The sequence below is a fragment of the Pleurodeles waltl genome, chromosome 11 (assembly GCF_031143425.1).
Source record: "Pleurodeles waltl isolate 20211129_DDA chromosome 11, aPleWal1.hap1.20221129, whole genome shotgun sequence".
Lineage (NCBI taxonomy): Eukaryota > Metazoa > Chordata > Amphibia > Caudata > Salamandridae > Pleurodeles > Pleurodeles waltl.
Window position 1 is genome coordinate 503,715,785 of NC_090450.1, and position 21,193 is coordinate 503,736,977.

Here is a 21,193-nt window from a genome sequence, read left to right on the forward strand (position 1 = left end):
CCTGTTCCTTCCTGTATAAAAATACGTTTCTGAGTGTGGTCCACTTCGGTGGATTGCAACTCTTCCTCAAATCTATGCTTTCGCATCTGAGAGGACAGTGATTGCTCCTCTGTATAGGAACCAGTAGTTGGGTCGGTTGCGGGTCGTTTTGGCACCGAAACCCTGTCTGTACTCTTTTTCGGCTCCGAGGTGACCTTCTTCTTTTTCGGAGTTGAACCCTCTCGGCGTCGATCTTCCTCGGTGCCGCTGTCTCTGCGTCGAGCAGTTTCGGCTCCGCTATCTCGGCGTCGATGTTTTTCAGCAGCACTTTCTCGGTCCCGAGAAGGCTGCGTGCCGGTGTCTCGACCGGAGTCGGACTATCTCGGCACTATTTCGGCCTTTTTCGGTGCCGATGGTCGGTCACCGAATTTATGGGTCAAGCCATGGCCTGGTGGCAGTGGCGTCCCCTGGGCCTTGTCACTTTTCTTGTGTGCTGGCTTCGACGTCTTACTCACAGTTTTTTGGTCGTCGAATTCCTCGGAGTCCGATTCATGGATCGGGAAGGTTTCTTCTTCCTCTTGTTCCTCGAACTCTCGGTGAGCTGTCGGCGTGGACGCCATCTGCAGTCTTCTGGCTCGACGGTCACGGAGTGTTTTTCGGGACCGGAACGCACGACAGGCCTCGCAAGTCTCTTCACTGTGCTCAGGCGACAGGCACAGGTTACAGACCAAATGTTGGTCTGTATACGGGTATTTGTTGTGGCATTTAGGACAGAAACGGAACGGGGTCCGTTCCATCAGCGTTGTTTTACACGCGGTCGGGCCGACCAGGCCCCGACGGGAGATCGAAAACTACCCCAAAGGGTACCGGAGCTCTTCACTCTTCGATTCGGTGTCGATTCTATCTAAGCCGATCCCGAACGCAACAATACCGACGTAATTTTTCCGATATTTAGCTAACTTTCCGTTCCGAAACCCGGAGCGAAAGGAACAGGTCCGAACCCGATGGCGGAAAGAAAACAATCGAAGATGGAGTCGACGCCCATGCGCAATGGAGACAAGGAGGAGGAGTCCCTCGGTCCCGTGACTCGAAAGACTTCTTCGAAGAAAAACAACTTGTAACACTCCGACCCAACACCAGATGGCGGGCTATGCACAACATGTGTATCTACAGCGACAGATGCCATTGAACATATAGATTCAAAAATCTTTCATAAGTGTATTGTTGAGCAAACCCTTGATTCCATTAATACGTGTTTAATGCCACAGTCATCATATCCTCACCTGGTATTAGAATTTGAAGCTTTAAGCAATGCCATATGTGAGGCTTTAGTGAGTAATAGGACTTTTCATTGTCCCAAGCCACGGCGATGGTTTAATTCTACCTGTACAGCTGCCCATAAAGAGTTAAAATTAGCCCTCAAAACAATCCCGTTTAGACAGGCAAGGGGCCCATACAAGACAGCCCTAGAGGAAAGGAGAAATGAAATTAGAAACAGAGCATGGGAAGAACTCATGGTGGCTACAGAACTGAAGGACTCTGCACAATTCTGGAAAGTAGTTAACCACACTTACTTTATGGAATATGACAACAAACAGGGTGAGTGTCTGATACCTGAAGGGGTCTGGGTGAAACATTTCACAAAGATATTTCAGTCTGCAATTGACTCCTATTATGAACAAGGGGATTGTAGTAATTTGAACGTGGTGGCAGTAAATTTGAATACGAATAATTTATCCTTTGAGCTACATGAGGTAATTGCAGCCATTAAACGACCGAAATCGGGGAAAGCCCCCCGCCCGGATGGGGTCCCGGTCGATCTTTTTAAATGTATTCCACACCTCTGGGACCATTAATCACAAATGTATTGATTAGTGCAGTTAAAAGTAACATTCCTTCTTCATGGAAATTGGCAATAATTGTTCCTATTTTTAAGAAGGGAGACAGACAAGATCCAACCTGCTACAGACCAATTTCCTTAATAGATTCTACCGCCAAGATTTTGGGAAGTGTTATCTTGACTAGGCTTGAGGACTGGGCAGACAAGACAAAAATTCTCTCTCCAATCCAATATGACTTTAGGCCTGGCATAGGTACAGTGGAGCAGGATTTAAACTTACATCTTATTCTTAGTAAATATGTCACGATCAGGAAAGGATCTATTCACTTAGCTTTTTTGATTTATTGAGTGCGTTTGATTTGGTGAATAGAGAGAAATTGTGGCAACTTATGGATATAATGGGGGTTGATCAGGATGTGCTTGAATTAATTAAACGTTTATACACTGACCTTACAATTTCAGTTCAATATGGCCAGTGTGGAGAGAGATCCCTTCCTTTTCCATCCTTGCGAGGAGTTAGGCAGGGCTGCATCTTAGCACCATTTTTTTTTTTATTATATATTAATAGTCTTTATAGCATTTTAGTACAGAATGGTAAGGACTTCCCTAGGATGGGATCCAGACAACTCCCGGTCTTATTGTATGCTGATGATGCTGTTTTGATTACCCGTACAGCTAATGGTCTTCAGAATTTATTAGACCTTTTTTTCACTTTTATGCAGGATCTTGACCTGAAAGTAAATTTTGTAAAGTCACACATTATGACATTTGGCCCTCGAAACACACTTTCCAGATGTTTTACTATGGATGGAAATATTTTAACTAAAGTGAAAGATTTTTGCTATTTAGGACTACATTTAAACTCCTCCTTGTCATAGTACCCCCATCTTAATTTTAAGATCCAACAAATGGAGAGAAACATAGAGGCGATCTTTCGTTTTGCCCGCAAATTGGGGCATAGGCCAGTCCACCAGATTTTTACACTTTATAAATTTAAATGCATCTCTGCAGCCATGTACGAGGCGGGTCTTTGAGGTTACATCAAATCAGCCCGTCTACAACGAATTGAGAATACATTTTTGCACAGGCTGCTTCTGGTACCTAAGAATGTAGCAAATATTATTTGCCATGAGGAGTTGGGAGTACGGTATATTGAGGATTTGGTTGGGATTGCCCCACTTTTGCTATGGCTAAAAGTTTGGTCAAACCCTGCGGCCAGCTTGGTACAAGACTGCATTATAGATTGTATGAAATCAGCTAAAATTCTGTGGCTTACTTATGTTCAAAATTCCTTTCGGAATTTAGGGTTAGAGAACATGTTTAACAATCCAGGGTCTTTACCTATTAATGCTAAGGAATTGCTTAAATCTCAACATATAGAGTATGCTGCAAATTGTAGATACCAAGAGTCAGCAAAACTGAAAACCTTTGAATCCTATGTTCAAATCTCTACTTCCAGGGTGCTAGAACCATATTTAACTTGGTTTCCTCATTATATTCTCTCCTTGTTTTATTTAGATTAAATTTTATACATTTTAGACTGGCCTTTCCAAAGAAATGTACTTGGCATAAAAAGCTTCCAAACTGCCCTTGTGACAATCTCTCAAAGCAAAGCACGTGCCACTTTTCTTATTCTGTCCGCTTTATTCTGCACATAGACACATTTTTATCTTGCCAACTTTACATAAATTGCAAACCACATCTTATCAGGAGGCACTGACTAATATTTAAAAACTTTCGTCAATACAATTGTGCCATCCTGTTTTAAGTTTCATTAAATCGGCTATGGCCATTAGGAAACAATATGAATTGACTGAAGTAGACACATATTAGTACAATCTGGCAATGCATGTTTTTTTTCTGATGATGGGCTTTTACTTTTGTATTGTATACGTTTGCATTTTACAGGGCTGTCGGGTTGACTGATAATGGCAATGCTTAGAATTTTGTGATAATGTTGATTGCAGATGTTTTTTGTATTTTTGCTTTTAATATTTGCACTGTAGTTTAATTATTTAAATTGTTTAGTTTGAAATGTATTGTACTTTCATGGCACTCGCCGAATAAAGATTCTTTGACTGACTGACTGACTGACTTGTGTATGATGTGAGGTTGAAATGCTTTGATGGCTAAGAACACAGCTAATAATTCCAAGTGGTTTATGTGGTAAGTTGATTGTGTTGAGTCCCATTCCCCTTGTATGGTTAGGTTGTTGAGATGAGCTCCCCAACCTATCATTGAGGCATCTGTTGTGATTGTGGTCTGTGGCACTGGGTCTTCAAAGGACCACCTTTTTGTTAAGTTGTTGTGATTCCACCATTGGAGAGATTTGTAAGTTTGGCGGTCTAACAACACTAGATCCTGTAACTGACCCTGTGCGTGAGACCATTGTTGCGAGAGACACTGCTGCAGTGGTCTCATGTTCAGTCTTGCATGTGGTACTATTGCTATACATGATGCCGTCATTCCCAATAGTTTCATGATAAATCTTACTGTGTAAGTCTGATTGACCTGTATTTGTGATATGAGGTATTGAAAAGCCTGTATTCTCTGTGGATTTGGGTATGCTAATGCTGTTTGATAATTGAGAATTGCACCTAGATAAGGATGAATCTGTGCTGGTTGAAGACGAGATTTCTGGTAATTGATTGTGAACCCTAATGTGTGTAGGTTATCTATTGTGTATTGAGTGTGTTGTTGACACTGTAGAATAGTGCTGGATTTTATTAACCAAACGACTAGGTAAGGGAAGACTTGTATGTGTTGTCTTCGGAGGTGAGCTGCTACTACAGCAGGACATTTTGTGAAAATCCTTGGAGCTGTCGTTATCCCGAAGGGTAGTACTTTGAATTGGTAGTGGTTGCCTCATATTACAAACCTTAAGTACTGGCGGTGAGCTGGATGTATGGAATGTGGAAGTAGGCGTCCTTCAGATCTAACGCGGTCATGTAGTCGTGTTTTTGTAGAAGAATGACATCCTGTAGAATGACCATGTGAAAATGTTCTGACAGGATATATATATTTGGAGGTCTGAGATCTCGAATTAGTATAAGGAAGTACAGGAATATACCCCTGTCCCTTGCTGTGAGATGGGAACCATTTCCATTGCCCCTTTTAGTAATAGAGATTGTACTTCTTGTTTTAGTAGAACAGTGTGTTCTGGAGAGAGTCTGTGAGAACGAGGGGGAATATTTGGTGGAGTAGAGATGAGTTCTAGGCAATAACCATTGCGGATAATTGAAAGTACCCACTGATCTGTGGTGATATTTTGCCAGTGGAAGTGGAATTGTTGCAGTCTTCCTCCCACAGGAGACGTGTGGGATTGTGGGATGTTTGGGAAGTCATTGTTTTGTGGATGTGGTAGCACTCTTTGAGGCAGAAAACTTTCCTCTGGCTCTGAAGATTTGCCCTCTGTAAGAGCCTCTAAATGACCCTTGTGAATAATACGGCTGCGTTTGTTTTGGATGGGAGGTGGAAGCCTCTGTAGTTTGGGATTTAAAACCTCCCCTAAACGGTTCTTTACAAAAGGAACCCCGAAAAGGTGAGGTATATATAGCTTCCAAGGCTTTGGCAGTATCTGAATCCTTTCAGAGTTTTTCAATAGTAGTATCTACTTCTGGTCCGAAGAGATGTTGTTTATCGAAAGACATGTTAAGCACTTACTGCTGTATTTCGGATTTAAAACCCGAGGACCTTAGCCATGCATGTTGTCGGATTCTAACGCTAGTATTAATACTTCTATCTCCAGTGTCAGCTGCGTCTAGGGCAGATCTAATCTGGTTATTTGTAATAGCCTGTCCCTCTTCTATGATTTGCTGCGCTCTTTTCTGGTGTTCCGTGGGTAGATACTGCAAGTATTCTTGCACTTCATCCCAATGTGCCCTGTCATATCTTGCCAACAGCGCCTGGGAATTGGCAATACTCCATTGGTTGGCTGCTAGTGTACCCTTTTCCTCGCAACATCAAGCTTCCTACTCTCCTTGTCAGGAGGTGGGGTATCACCTGAAGACTGACTATTAGCCCGTTTCCTGGCTGCTCTGACCACAATAGAATCCGGTGGCAGTTGTTCCGTAATGTAGACTGGGACTGTTGGTGCAGGCTCATATTTTTGATTAATTCTTGGGGTTAGAACCCTAGCTTTGACTGGTTCCTTGAATATGTTGTCTGCCTGTCTAAGCATACCAGGAAGCATTGGTAAGTACTTGTAGTGTTTATGGGTAGAGGATAATGTATTAAAAAGGAAATCCTCTTCCTAAGCTTCTACATGAATTTGGACCCCATGGTATGCAGCTGCCCTAGATATGACTTGGGTGTAAGCTGTACTATCCTCTGGTGGTGATGGTTTAGTAGGATAAAGATCATAATCATTGGACGGTATAGGGTCCGAGTCATACATGTCCGAAGGGTCCACTGTGTCTCCCTGTGAGTAGGTGTGGGAATGTGATGGTAACAGTAGTGGTGGTGAGGTAGTAGGTGGTGGAGAAAAAAAAAGCTGTGGCGAATGTGATGGAGAAAGTTGGAGAGGTGATGGCTTCTCCTTTCGCTTAAAAATGTTTGCTGGTGGTGGAGCAGTATCAAGAGTCTCTTGAAATTCCAGCTTTCTTTTAGTCTGTGGAGGTGGAGAAGCAATTCATTTTCCAGTCTCTTTGTGGATGTGTATTCTTCTCTGCATACTGTCCATAACCTCCAAAATTGGTTGGATATCAGATTCCTCTATTTGACATTCTGATGTTTTTGTGTCCTTAGAGGATATTTTACTGGCTGTTTTGGGCATATGTTTTAAACGGCTCGAAGGTCCTGTCTCTTCTGTGTAGAAGGATGTTTTCAGTTCCAAAGCGGCTCCCAGCTTTTTCGGTCCCAAAGATAGTAGCCGAAGTTTCGGCTCCGAAGCCGGACGCCATAATTTCGGATCCGAAGATTGTAGGCATCGGCTCGGCTAAGAGGTGGAGCTTTTTATTCTTTTCTCGACTCTGGCACCGAAACAGGCGTGGAATGTTGATGGGGTGACTTGACCTTTTTCGTCGCTGAACCCAAGAGCCGGTCGCCGATAACTTTCTTTCGGGTGGAATCATGGCTTTCCAGAAGTGATGCACCCAACACCTTGCTAGATTTTTTGAAAGTCGGTGTATGGGCAGGTGTACTCATGCTGAGCTGCTGTGACCGGTTGGCTGTATTTTTCTGATACTGGTTCAGAGTCGGAATCTTGGATCGAAACAGCCGTTTGTGCCTGCTCCTCCTCTAAGGTGTCGGTGGACTCTGTATATTTCGACGCCATCTCGAGTCTTCTTGCTCTTCGGTCATGCAGTGTCTTTTTCGATTGAAACGAACGGCAAGTGTCACAATCCTCTCGATGTTCAGGAGTAAGACAAAGATAACATACCACGTGCTGGTCAGTATAAGGGAATTTTCTGTGTCATCGAGGACAGAATCGGAATGGAGTCGGATCCATCAGGCTATGCTGTGGTAGGCCTGAACAGGCCCAAGAAGGGCATTTTCTTGATCCCAATAGTACTACTGAATCGATTGCAGATGTAAATGCGGTTGAAACAATACCAATGGTATAATAAAGCGAATCGAAAGTTTCAGAATCGAAAGTCTCGGAGTGAGAAGGAACGCATCCAAACCCGACGGCGCAAAGAAAACAAACAAAGGAGTCGATGCCGATGTGACTATCACCAAGAGGAGGAGTCACTCGATCCTGTGCCTCGAAAAAGAGACTCCTTTAAATAAAAACAACTTGTAACACTAGATGGCTGGATTTGGGCAGCATGTGTATCTGCAGCTACACATGCCATCGAACATATATATTCATCATGACACTACCACTTTAAGATCTAATTGCTGAATAGAGCCACTCAACCTCTTCTTTCTCCGAGTTCTACATCAGAGTGCATGTGGTCAGCATTTCGGTGATCATTTTCTTTCGGGAATGGTACAGGATATCATGGTCAACTTACACATAGTGTGGCATCTATTCAATTAAAAAAAAAAATCAAATAAATATCTTTCAAGTTCAAAATCATGTGCTTTTTTCACCTGTCGCCTTGGTCTGAGTGGCAAGCAGCGCCAACACTAGCCAGCAGGATATGGCAATGAGACAACACAGCTCTACCTGCAGGAGACATAGTGGCAGTTTCAGTGCAAAAACAAAAGAGAACTGAATAAAGCAAGATAACTACTGAAAAAGTTAGAAAGACATAATCAGGAAATGAAAGAAACCAATTCCAACAGAGAGGTAGTGAGACATCGGGCACCAGTAAAAAAAAAAAAGAATAAAGCAGAGCAGAGGAGAAAAGAAAAGAAAAGAAAAGCAATAGCTGGACTGAGAAAGCCCTTAAGTGTCTGAGTGAAATGAGTTGAAGAAAGGTAAAATAAGTACCACATTTATATGGACTGGGCAAGCGAAATACGGGATATATGGATTCAGGGGGACTATATAGACCGTTCCCAGGCAATGCCAGGAGCAGCCTTTCAATTTTTTGCCTGCTAGCCGCACCCAGGTGCACCCATATATCACCTTAGTAACAAGATTTTGGAAGCTGGCTCAGGCCATCTCTGAGCCCTTCTACCCTCATAGCAGGGAAATTATATGAAATAGTTTATGAGACAAACAAGAAGGGACACGTAAAACAGAGCAGCAGAAGACACATAGATGAAAAATCTCTTACCTTGAAGCTCTGGGCCTAAAATGGAGACATTACAGGTATTTGGAAGACATTGAGAGCCATGGAAGTGACTGTTGAAATTGATCTTATGCTGTCCAAATTCAGCCTAGAGGGGATAGAGATAATGAGGAAACATAATAAAAATGTTAAAGGCAAACACAGCTTACAGCTGAGTATGTGCCTTCATTCATAACTTAATATGTCAGGATAGTCACAGGTCAGGAGGATGAGTTTATGTTATTAGCCTACAACATAAATGTACATGTTAGGAGGTAACGACAGGAGAGTATGGGCTTGTGGTCACATGCACTTAAAAGTGAAACAAAGAATTCTCAATTGACGATACTGACTTCATATGGAAGTATGAACATACACTCCTTGGTGAGTAGATTATGTCTACATAGCAGGGAAATACCAAGTTTTCCTTTGTGATATGAGTGGGTTTTCTTAAGTGAGCTTGAGTGTGCTCAAACAGGGGAATACCATAAAGCATGGGCTCATCAATATAGGTGTATACTGACAGTAGAGTGTGCGAATATAGATGAGTACAGACACACATATATCGGTGAGTATAAAGGTGCACATATAGCTGGGTTTAAACGTGCATGTACAAGCGAGTATGAGAACGCATTTACAAATAATGTGTGTTTAGAGTTATTCGTGGACGTCTACAGGTGACTTATTTATAAGTGAATATTGCTCTACTATCAAAAGTGAAATTCAGTATGCACTTTGAAGCTGTTATGAATTACTATTATCCATGGTATGGAGGAAGAAAGCTAAATCTTATCAGCCATTGATTTCAAGTTCTATCTTTGATTCTATGCACTGTCTCTTCCTATCCGGATTCTTTGGTTTCAGTTTCTTGGGCTTCTTAAACAGATTAATTTGCTATTTTTTAATTGCAGCTACAAATGTTTATGTATTATTTTGTTTCTGCAGACTCTAACTAAATGCCTCTTATGAATGCATCCATCCTGGCCAAGCAGACAGTTCATCGCTATGTTCCTCAAAATAATATATCTTCTAAGTTTACTTTAGTAAGTTTATTCTTTGTGACTCAGTTATAAGGGCTAAACACCCTTGTAGGAAGTGGAAATGTATGAGTAATTTTCATATCTGTTCCGAAGAGCGGACCAGGCATATCTGGTGGATACTCTCTCTAACCACAGATTCCCCAGCTTAGAGCACTCCCCAAGCACCAGACTGGATCAGGAGACTTTTTTTCCAAGCAATGCTCCCACATGCTGCTAGATGGTGTTGTGCGTTTCCACAATGACTCCACGTGGTTATGGAAGTGATGGAGTGGAACCACATATACGTGCCACGCCTGAAAGCTTTGTCAGTTCCTTTCTTTCTGCACATTCCAAAGATGTGCTCCCGACCTTTTTGTTTTTTCCAATGACTTCTAAACGAGTGTATTAGGGTACAATTTCAACATCTAAAATTACAGGTTTCAATGCATGCCGCAGATGTATGAAGCAGATTTTGGTCACAGAACCACACAAGGTGTGTCTTTGGGGTCTGGGCTCAGACCATAACTAAGTTGTAGCAACTTTTATGTAAAAAAAAAAACATTATTTAAAAGAGACCATTCTTAAATCATGGAGGTTCAGTTTTGGTTTGCTTTGTACCCCTTCTTCAAAGCTTGCCTTCCACCGCATTCCACAACTCAAGAGAGCAAACAAGCCTCTTGTTTATGAATATCTGTAAAGCTTAAAAAGGAGCTATTTTATTTGCATTGCTGTCTTTTACTTGGCTCATTCTTTTATTTCCTATATGACCGGATCACAAGAGTGACAAGTGTTTGTTATCAAATGTAATCTATTTGAAGTCACATAATGTAAACTTAAATATACGTATCAAGCAAATGAAGTGCTCAGTGGTTTGTTAAAAGCTGTTCTCTGAGCTCGCCTTAATTATGATTCACCTTTCAATGATTTTCAAGAAAGAGTATGCTGTGTGAAAAGAAAACTGACTGAAAGACATCCATTAAAAGCCTCATTGTTTTCCACTTTCTGAACTGCCTCGAGGTCTGTGGGTAAAACAGCATCTGTGGCACCCTTAGTTAAGGTACCCTTAGCAAGGGATTAAATATAAGCAGCATATTATACGATTAAGGGCACACTCTACAACACATTTTGTAGCATTATTATATATTTATACAGCCGTTTTAATATAGTGATACAAAAGTGATCCATGGGCTATAAAATGCACAGGTTGCTTAATAAATTAATCAATGCACATTCCATATTTTCTATTAAAATATTTTCACTTCCCAATAAACTGTTTTTTCCTGCATGGAAGCACATAAATGACACTTCAACACTGTCCTTTTTACCTAGTGATAAGTAACAGCGTGTAGAACATGCACCATGTTGTACTTAGCACATACAATACCTTCATTTGCACATTTTATGTAAGATAAAGAGTATTTTCTTTACTTCACCTATGCAACTGCTGTTCCAGTGTGCAGTTTTGGGTTGACTTTATGTTCACACTACAGGAATTGTAGAAACACGTTTTCCACTAAAACACTGTTGCACGACACAGCAGTACATTTCAATCTTATCATCTGTATGTTTCATTAGGAGGTACTTCATGATTCCAGACATGGGATCTTCAAAGGAGATGCAATATGTTTTGTATTCTTCTAAAGTATAAATGTCTTCTAAATGTGTCTTACTTTGAGAGGAGTGTCTGCAATCTACACATGACGTTGGGTGCATAGTAAACTCAAACACAATGATCAATAAAAAAATCTGACATTCCACTCTTTCTAAGTCCATCAAATAGGGATTTTTAGACAAATATGTGATTCAATGCATAATCCAATTCTGGAGGGGAAAGATGTTGCCACCCTTAACTTTAGCTCTCTAGCTTCAGTCTCTTAAATTAACATGATAACTGCTGGCTCCCATCATAAGGTGAATAGCAATTAAAGTTGCTTTTACTGTGCTACTATAACATTACAGGGAATCCTGGGCTGACGTCTGGAGCTCATGTACTCAATGGCTGAGATGTCTGGAGCTCACGTACTTATTGGCTGAGAAAGAAACAGTCTACTGTTATTTTTAAAACTGCTGTGTATTCATGTATCAAACTTTCCCAGACTGAGGCCTAGGGGACTGGATAACAATGAAATATTCCACACTGCAGGAATTCATTTACAAGTAAGTAGTTTGTCCAGTCGCCAGCACATGAACTCACACACAACCCTTTTCTGTAAATGTACAGTAGTGGCCTTCCCATCAACAACTAAATGATGCTTATGCTTCTGAAAGCACACTCTCCTGCTCTTCAGCAGGAGCATTCATACTCCTCTCATACGAAAGTAAGATGGGGTAAATCCTTGTCATGTTATACTTCCAAAAATGTTTTTACATTCTAAGTGCCATATAAGAAATTATAGAAATAGATACTCTAACTGTAGACACACTAATAGTCCTCTCATATAAACGTATAATTTTACTACTAACTTGTAAATACATGCTTATAATCCTCATCTGTGGACATGTGCTCTTAGTGCACAAGTGTGAATATGCATCATTAATCAAGCTGTGTGGATAGTGAAAGGCACGATGGGTTGTAGTTGGCTCTTCATTACCTCAACATGTATCTCTTTGTATCAAATTCCAAAAGATGATGGAAGGAATGCTTGCAATTTGCTAAGCACTGGCAATCACTCCGGGTAGCATTCCAACCATCGTTCTATTGACCACAATGCCACTTCAGTTTAGATCCAGTCGTATGAAAATCAGTTGTACGCCTGCTCCAATATGAACACACAAGCCCCAGCTGCCAGGCCAGATCCTATCCGTACCGGAACACAAGCAACCCAAGACCAATTTCGCCCTGATTGGGGCTTATTAATCGGGTGCAACTTGGTTCCAGAGGTACAGTGAGCAAGGGACCCACATCTGGTCATTCCCTTAGCCACTTAGGACATTACCTCAAACACACAAAAGGTGATGGGAGGAATGCTTCCAATTTGTCTAACCACTGGCAATCCGTCGGGTAGCATTCTAACCCACTGTTCTTTTGCCCACCATGCCACCTCCGATAAGACCCAGTCATATGCAAATCAGTCTTGGTCCAGTTCCAATAGGGACAGTCCAGCCTGAATTGTCAATCAAGGTCCTCTCCTCCTGCTAATCTGAGCAATTGCCAGTGGTTCGACTTATTGCAAGCATTCCTGCCATCACATTTTGTGCATTTGGCTTCGTGATGTAACTTGAGGGTCATGCTGGTGAACCCTGGTTCAAGCTTTGCACGTGCATCCTATTTTTATTTTGACTCCCTGAATTAATTATTGTATTTATAGAATAAAGCTCAAATTGCATGGTCATGATTACTAAGGAATGGCACACTGTTATTTTCCAGAAACTTCAAAGAAATTATTTTAGAGACGGGGATTTTGATTACACCCATAACAACATTTCCTTTATTTCTGATGGATAGTTCTAATCATAGATTTGTGACCTTAGAAAACTCCCCAGGTGGCAGATTGGATCCAAAAACGTTTCACTTAAGCAGTGCTCCCGCACTCCACTAAGTGAGGTATATAAGGTGAGGTGTAAAACTGCCAACCCTGTATACTGAAGTGAGTTCCTTTCTTACAAATCAAATTCAGAGCTCCACTCGCAATTTTTTTTTTTTTCCAACAACTCTAAGTGATTTCATCGGAGTGCTTGGGATGAAAACTAGAGGTTTCAAGTGATGTTGCCACTGTAAGAAGCAGATGAGGGTCATGGACTTATACAAGGTTTGTTTTTGGAGGCTGAGCTTGGGCCTTGGCCACGTTGTGCAAAAAGTGCACCCCTGTATCTCCCAAAAGCAATCCAAAACTGGGAAGCAAAGCCCTATGTCACGAACAGAAGAATAAGCTGCGGCCTTCGCATGGATCTGGCCACAGAATCCATTCCTATGCTGATGTGACTCACCCTAGTGACTCACCCCTAATTTCCTAGGTCATTGTTGACCCCGCAGCAGATCGAGGCCTTCAAGGAGGTCATGCTGCATATTTTCGGTGTGGCTCCTGCTCTCTTGTGCTACTTTAGGCTCCACAAAATCACAGAAGCCCATAATCGGGTTACCACCAGCAAATTCATCTCAGGCACCTTATGTCCCCAAAAGACCAGGTACCAGCCCCATACAGATGCCTATAACAGCCCTGAGATCCCACAGCAGTCGATGCTACACTGACATTGGAAGAGGACCCAGTGTCAAAGCCAATGTTAGACTCCGAACCGACACTGTCTCGAGCCCGACCGATGCTGTAATACAAAATTACAAAACAGAAATCAGTCGTCATGCAACATGACACTATCCTGGTTCCTCTGCCATGTTGCACCTATCAGCAAAGGCACTGTTATCTTCCTGGTTATTACTCTGATCCTACCCAGAGCAGGTGCACCCAAGATGTTGAAAATGGTGATGGTGTAATGATGTAACATGGCTCCATGCCAGAACACTGGGCATGGAACCAGCTTGTTCTGAGGTTCTGTGATGCAGGGTTCTCTGCATGACAGTTGATATGCTGGCTGTTGGTTGAGGCTGTAATAAATACCTCCTACCACATATCTTCATCTGGTGTGGATTCACTTTATTACACTGGCGACGAGTGGGCGGAGAAAGGAACCCAGAGGAAGGGACAGCCTCAACAACAACAAAGAAGGAAGAGCTTGGATTATTTAAGAGAAAAACGGAGATAACTTACAGAGACGTGCTGGGAGAGGATAGAGCGTCTTGCAGCATGTTCTAGCGGAGAAAAGTGTGAAATTGCGGTTGTAGGGGCTTTGTGGAAAGCCGTTGGAGCATTTACTAAGGATCAAAGTGGTCTCTGTATGCTTCACGACGTCAGAAGGTCAGTGAGCAATTGAAAAAGGACTGTAAGCTGTGGGAATTGTTGGCGGCCATCTTGAGTGTGGTGAAAGGAGAAAAACAAGCCAGATTGACTAAAGAAAATAGACTGGATGTTTGGTTGCGGCCATTTTGAGTGAGGAAAACGATCCGAGATTGCTCAAAGAGAAAGCAAGCCCAACTGCCTGAAGAAAACGGACTAAATGTTTCGTGGCGGCCATCTTAGATGAGGAAGAAGGAATTTTTTTTTTTTTTAAATTTTTAAAAAAAATTTTTTTTTTTACAGCGCAATTGTTGGAGGACATCGAAGAAGAACATCGACGGTCTATTGGAAGTTGAAACTTAGACGGAGACTGGATAAGGATCACTATATTGGTTTGTGGTCACGGGAATATACAATTCTTTGGAAACTTTATTGCACTTGTGGAATACAAGTATTGGGCGTTGTAAAATGAATTAAACTGAAAAGGTTGTCTCTGCGGTGACAAACACACCTGAAGACCCGTGTTTGATATAGCGGCATCGTGCTGGGACATACGGTGACTGGCACACCTTTTGGACTTTAAGTACTTTTAGCAACTAGTAGGGTTTGGAATATATTGTGGGGAAGAAGTGTTTTACACCTCTTGTGAGTATGCAGAATGTTACGCCGCCGCCGTTTTTCTTGTCAGATCCAGGAGAACCGGTTATTAAGTGGAAGAAATGGAAAAAGATTTTTGAGAATTATGCCAGGGTGTGTGGTACGAATTTGAGTGGTGAAAGGAAGCAGGCACTTTTGTTACATTGTTTAGGGGGTGAAGGACAGGAGGTGTTGGAAAATCTACCTCCATTGTCGCAAGCTGATCAGAGAGGGTTGAATGAGTATGAAATATGTGCAAGACAACTAGATTTACATTACTTGCCAAAGATTAGTACTATTATGGAAAGGTACCATTTTGGTTTGCGGGAGCAAGGGAAAGAGGAGAGTGTTGAAGAATATATTACGGCTCAGTTTGTGCTGAGGTGTTGCAGTGATAAAGTGAGGGAAGAACTCTGGCTAAAGGACGAGCCACCGTTGGATGAGGTTGTTAGTATTGCAAAAAGGGTAGAGCATATGTTAACTAAGTAAAGGACATAAAGAAGACAAGGTCAGTGTAAAAGCACAAGAAGTGGAGTGTCAAGTCATACAAAAAGATGAGAAGGAAAAAAAGTATGAGGGTGTCCGTGAGAAAGGTGTTGTAATAGAAAATAGCGCAGAAAAGACACAGGGGAATAGGAGGTTTGCAACACCTTTTCAAGGAAATTGCTACAGATGTGGAAGATTTGGACACATGGCTAATGCAAGTGAGTGTCCTGCTAATAGGATTACTTGTAATGTTTGCAGAAAAAGAGGACATTTTGGAAAAAATTGTAGGATGAGGAATAGGAGAGATTTTAAATCAGAAATAAAGGAAGTCAGTTTTCAAGTTAGTGAGAGTGAGGTGGAACATCCCTCTGAATGGGTTTTGGTGGGGGATGTTAGAGTCAAAATGAAATTTGATTTGTGCTCTCACATCACGTTTCTCTCAAAGGATTTTTTAATGAAGAATTTTCAAGGAAGGAAGAAACTGTTCAAACCTAATATTAAACCTACGGGTTATGGTGGGTTGCCAATTAAGTTATTAGGTTATTTTGATGACTGCATTGAGTACAATGGTAGGTTCACTGATGCTAGGATTTATGTTGCTGAGAGGGGTGATAATTTGTTGAGCTGGAGTCATCAAGCACGTTTGGGTGTCATTCTCAATCCTAATGCACATCCATCTGTTCAGGTACAATCTATTGAGGGTGACGAAAACAAGTTTGTGAGAGCTTTTGGTGAATTGTTCAGTGACACCTTGGGGTGTTTAAAGGGGTACAATCACCATATTAAGTTGAAACAGGGCGCAGTACCAGTTGTGGCAAAAGTTAGACGCATTCCCATTTGTGTCCAAGACGCTGTACAAAAAGAGATAGATAAATTGTTGTCCACTGGTGTTATACAGCCTGTAGAGGCAACGGAGTGGTTAGCTCCCATTGTTGTGGCACGTAAACCAAATAATGAAATCCGTCTATGTGTGGATCTTCGTGCCTTAAATAAAGAAGTGGTGGTTGACAAGTTCCCACTTCCCAATATTGAGGAATTAGTATCATCGTTGGATGGTGCTTGTTATTTTACCACTCTGGATATGGCATCAGCATACCATCAGGTTCCGTTGAGTAAAGAGTGTCAAGAATTAACGGCTTTTATTACGCCAATGGGGGCCTTCAAGTTTTTGCGTATGCCGTTTGGGCTGGTTTCTGCGGCCTCAGTATTTCAGAGGATTATGAAAGATCTTTTTTAAGGCATTTCAGGCGTAAAGTGCTACCAGGACGATGTATTAATATGTGGGAGAGACGTGAGAGAACATGATGAGAGGGTGCATGCTGTGCTTAAAAGGATGCTTGATGCTGGGTTATCTCTTAGGCGAAGCAAATGTAAATTTGGAGTCACTGAACTGGATTATTTGGGTCATCATATTTCACGGCAGGGGGTGAGTCCTAAAAAGGATTTGGTGGACACTATCGAAATGTTAAAAGAACCGTGTACAAAAGATGAGGTTTCTTCATTCTTAGGTATGGCAGAATTTTATAACAAATTTATACGAAATTTTGCAGATAAGACAGTAAATCTAAGGAAGTTGATGTGTAAGAATGCAGAGTTTGTTTGGACGGAAGAGTGTGGTACAGAATTTAAACAAGTAAAAAATGATCTCAGGAATGCACCAAACTTACAAGCTTTTGTACCTGGGAATCCCACTTTCATTGTTACTGATGCGAGTATAAAGGGGCTGGGTGCTCTTCTTTTTCAGATCAGGAAGGGCCAAGAGGTGCTAATAGCTTGTGCTTCAAGATGCTTGAAAGGGGCAGAGATAGGGTATTCTGTTATAGAGAAGGAAGCGTTGGCAATTTTCTGGGCCATAAACAAGTTCAGAAAATTTGTGTGGGGATATTCTTTCGTAGTCAGGTCTGATCATAAACCCCTGAAAGAAATTTTTGAGAAGAAGGGTTTGGACTCAATTTCCTCGAGGATCAGGAGATGGGTCATTTCCTTACAGGAGTATAACTTCATGTTTGAATACATTCCGGGAAAGACAAATGTAACGGCAGACTGTCTGTCGAGATTGGTGGAAGTGGTAGAGAATGATAAATCTCAGGATGAAAATGATCAATGTGATGCTGAGTGTGGCATAAGAGTTTGTGATGTTACGCTGGGGGCTGTAAAGGAAGATGAATGGAGGGATGAGTTGCAAAAGGATAGTGAATTGTGTTCTGTGATGTCTCTTTTGGAACAGCATAAGTCTCGAAGTCTGGTTAAACCTTGGTCGTTAGTTGCGAATGAATTAGCCGTTGTTGATGGTGTTCTAATGAGGGGCACAAGAATGATTCCCCCATTGAGTTTGAGAGAAGTCATCGTGAACATGGCTCATGAAGGGCATATGGGCATTTCTAAAACCAAAGAGCGCATCCGTCAGGATTTCTGGTGGCCTGGATTAGATTTGATGGTGGAACGTACTGTTAGGGAGTGTACACCTTGTCAAGCTAGTGATAAGGTGCTCAAACCAAGATGTTCACCTATGGTTTGTAGAAGTTTACCAAAAAGTCCATGGGATGAATTAGCTATCGATATTGTGGGGCCATTGCATGGAGAACATCAGACTCCTTACCTGTTGGTGTTGCTGGATTTGTATTCACGATGGGTGGAGGTGAGTTTGGTGAGAGAGATCACTTCTCAATCTGGAATCAGTTTTTTAGAATCTGTGTTCAAACGCGAGAGTTTTCCTAACTCTATTCTTTCTGACAATGGTCCACAGTTCTGTTCTGCTCAGATGGAGGAGTATTTTGTAAAATGTGGAATTGTACATAAAAAAATTGCGTTACATCATCCAGAGGCGAATGGCGCTTTGGAGAGATTTAACAGGACTTTAAAAGAGAGTATACAATTAGCAAAGGTAAACTGTTTAGATTGGAGAAAAGAACTGCAGGGTCGTATAACAGCTTACAGGTACACTCCTCATACATCAACGGGGAAGACTCCTTTTGAACTGCTCAGGGGAAGGTCTCCAAATACTTGTTTGTGTCCTGGCTGGATGGTTGCTGGGAAGGGTTTGAAAAACAATGGTATTGGGGATTGGAGAGACAAAGAAGTGTCTCTGCAAAGCAAAAGGAAGATTTATGTTGATAAAAGGAATAATGCGAAAGTTACAAATTTTGAGGTTGGAGATAAAGTAAAGGTCAAAGCTCCTGTTGGGTGTCAAAATTGGTCAAAATATACCTCTCCAAAAACTATCATTAAGCTGTTTAAAAATGCTGTCAAGACGGATGATGGTCGCATCTGGAATCATAGTCGTGTAGCACATTTTGGGGGGTGTGGTGTGGCCGACAGGAGAGATGATACTTCTTATCGTTTTCCCTCTGACATTGATTTAAGGTCTGATAATACTTGTAGGAGTGTCAGAACACGCAGGTTTCCTTTACATTTGCGTGATTTTGTGTAGTTCTTTCTACCCTCTTTTTCTTTCTGTTCAAATGTGTTTTTTGTTCTCATGTTACTTCTGTTCAAATGTAAAGAGGAAGAAGTGTAATGATGTAACATGGCTCCATGCCAGAACACTGGGCATGGAACCAGCTTGTTCTGAGGTTCTGTGATGCAGGGTTCTCTGCATGACAGTTGATATGCTGGCTGTTGGTTGAGGCTGTAATAAATACCTCCTACCACATATCTTCATCTGGTGTGGATTCACTTTATTACAGATGGCTTGCTCCTCCCTTCACTGTTCTGACGACACTTTATACATTGAATTAATTAACACCAGAGGCCTTAACACCTCAGCTGAAGCAGAACCTGATTCACCACTTGGGCCAGCAGTGGAAGAGGGTGGTTCATTTGCAGTGGTGGTCTGGACGGCAGCTGAGGCACAAGAATTATATCTTCATCCGGTGAGAACAAAACGAGTGTCCTTACAGAGATTTCACAGCCTGGGCCCACTACTTCTGAGCCTTTGTTTCCCTTTAACAATGAGTTCACTAATATATTTACAGCTACTTGGTTGAAGTCTTGTTCTTGCTGCCTTGTGACCCATCATCCCACAGAGCCTTATCGTGCAGGATTCGACCAGTAAAGTGAATACTAACTGATTGCCAACCACTTATCTGGAGAGAGGATCTTTGGGCTTTTGGCAGTGTGCTTTCTTCTGCCAGTGTAACATTATGATCTAGTAATGCTATTTGTCTGATAGGTCCTGTGGGACATGGCTAGCAAGATCTTGACTGCAGTGCTGGAAAACCTTAGAATGCCCTTGGCTCAGACATCTTATGATAAGACAAGAATCTGGAAAATATGTTATCCACGCAGATCTGGATAGTACAGATTGCCTGGAAAGGACAGGAAGTACTAGTGTTCTACTTAGTCAACACGCGTGGCTGTGTTCCACAGGGTTCTGTGGCGATGTACAGGCTTCCCTCATGGATATGCTCTTTGAATGCACTGTAAGGACAGTAGAGCTATAGGGTGTTGTTTGGGACTGTTGACCACTGCTAAGCAGTCTGCATCAACTCACTAGGTTTTGAGGTTATTCCAGAGTACTGGCATATAGACAGAAACAAGCTTCCCAACCAGGGCATAAGCCACCTCAGTTCTTTCAAAGCTGTGGATGTGAGTCTCACAGGGCCAGCAGGGCCGTAAGTCCTCCAATTCCTCTTACTCCAATTCTTTGGAGTTATCATCTGCATTGTTTTCTCTCCTGACTACTTACAATCATCACAGTCAGCAATAAGGGAGGGCATGTGCTGCAGCAGAGACCATTTTATAGGCATCAGTTCCATTGCGTCATCATCTTATCACTGCTGTTAGGGTAGCAGAGATATGTGTATATTATACTCACAGCATAGTCTTTATTATAATCTCAGTTTTACCCATCACTAAAAATAGGAAAATCAGCATTTGTGAAAATGAGTTTGCCCTGGGTATTTTTCAGTTTCTGCAGGGAAGGGCTGGAGTCATGCTTAGGTTTGGTGCCACACTCACTATGGATAATGGATAAGTAGTTCTAAAGCACTTGATCACCAAAGTACATTGGACCTGAGGTAAAAAGATGATGAAATGGAAAGTGCTGAAGCCTAAAATAAAACCATTAGGAATTAAAAATAAACATTTTCAAAGCTTTTTAAAATGTATGCAAGACGAACCGACTCCTCAGAAAAAACGGAATAGAAATTCACAGCTCTGCAGCACCCACTGACAAAGTCCTGTCTCCAAATTTGTCAGTTTGTTTTCTTGGTACCTGAAGAGAATAATTACATTTCAGAGGTAGCTGTTTAATGTTCATATTCAATAGGGGGGTTAAGAAGAAATCGCCTGACCAACAGATGAGTAAATAGTTGATGATTTGTAGTAATGAAATCAGAAGAAAATTACCTTGAAACAATATCCTTTGGAATGGATTGGGTTCTTGAATCAGTAATATCCAGGCAGTTCATGTCCATGATTTATTGAGAATGTGTTGATGTGGTTATCAACTCAGACCTTCAGCTCACCCCAGCATGACAGTCAGATAGACTTTGAATGGATACACAGGGTGAGGTAGAGGAGGTCAACTGGAAATGAAGCAAGGTTCTCTGGAGGAGATGGTACAGTTCAGTGCGCAGGTAAAAAGAGGAGACCGGGATTGTAATGTATATGACTAGTAAATATTAAAATGATCATAAGCCAGGCTATGTATTTTCCAGCACATGATAAAGAAGAGTTAATGAAAGTGCTCTCACTGCTACTCTGGTTTAAGTTAAGATACTATAATTAGCTGGAAAGAGG

General features: G+C 41.7%; 1 protein-coding gene across 2 annotated transcripts in view; it reads right to left on the minus strand.

The window, feature by feature from the left end:
* Window positions 1-21,193, minus strand: part of SCLY (selenocysteine lyase) — a 201,795-nt gene that overhangs the window by 51,713 nt on the left and 128,889 nt on the right. For both annotated transcript variants that reach the window (XM_069213881.1, XM_069213883.1), the window contains exons 11-12: window positions 8,488-8,590; window positions 7,856-7,931 (exon numbers count right to left, since the gene is read on the minus strand). In XM_069213881.1, the coding sequence (XP_069069982.1) occupies window positions 7,856-7,931; window positions 8,488-8,590 (179 nt within the window). The remainder of the gene's footprint in view (window positions 1-7,855; window positions 7,932-8,487; window positions 8,591-21,193) is intronic.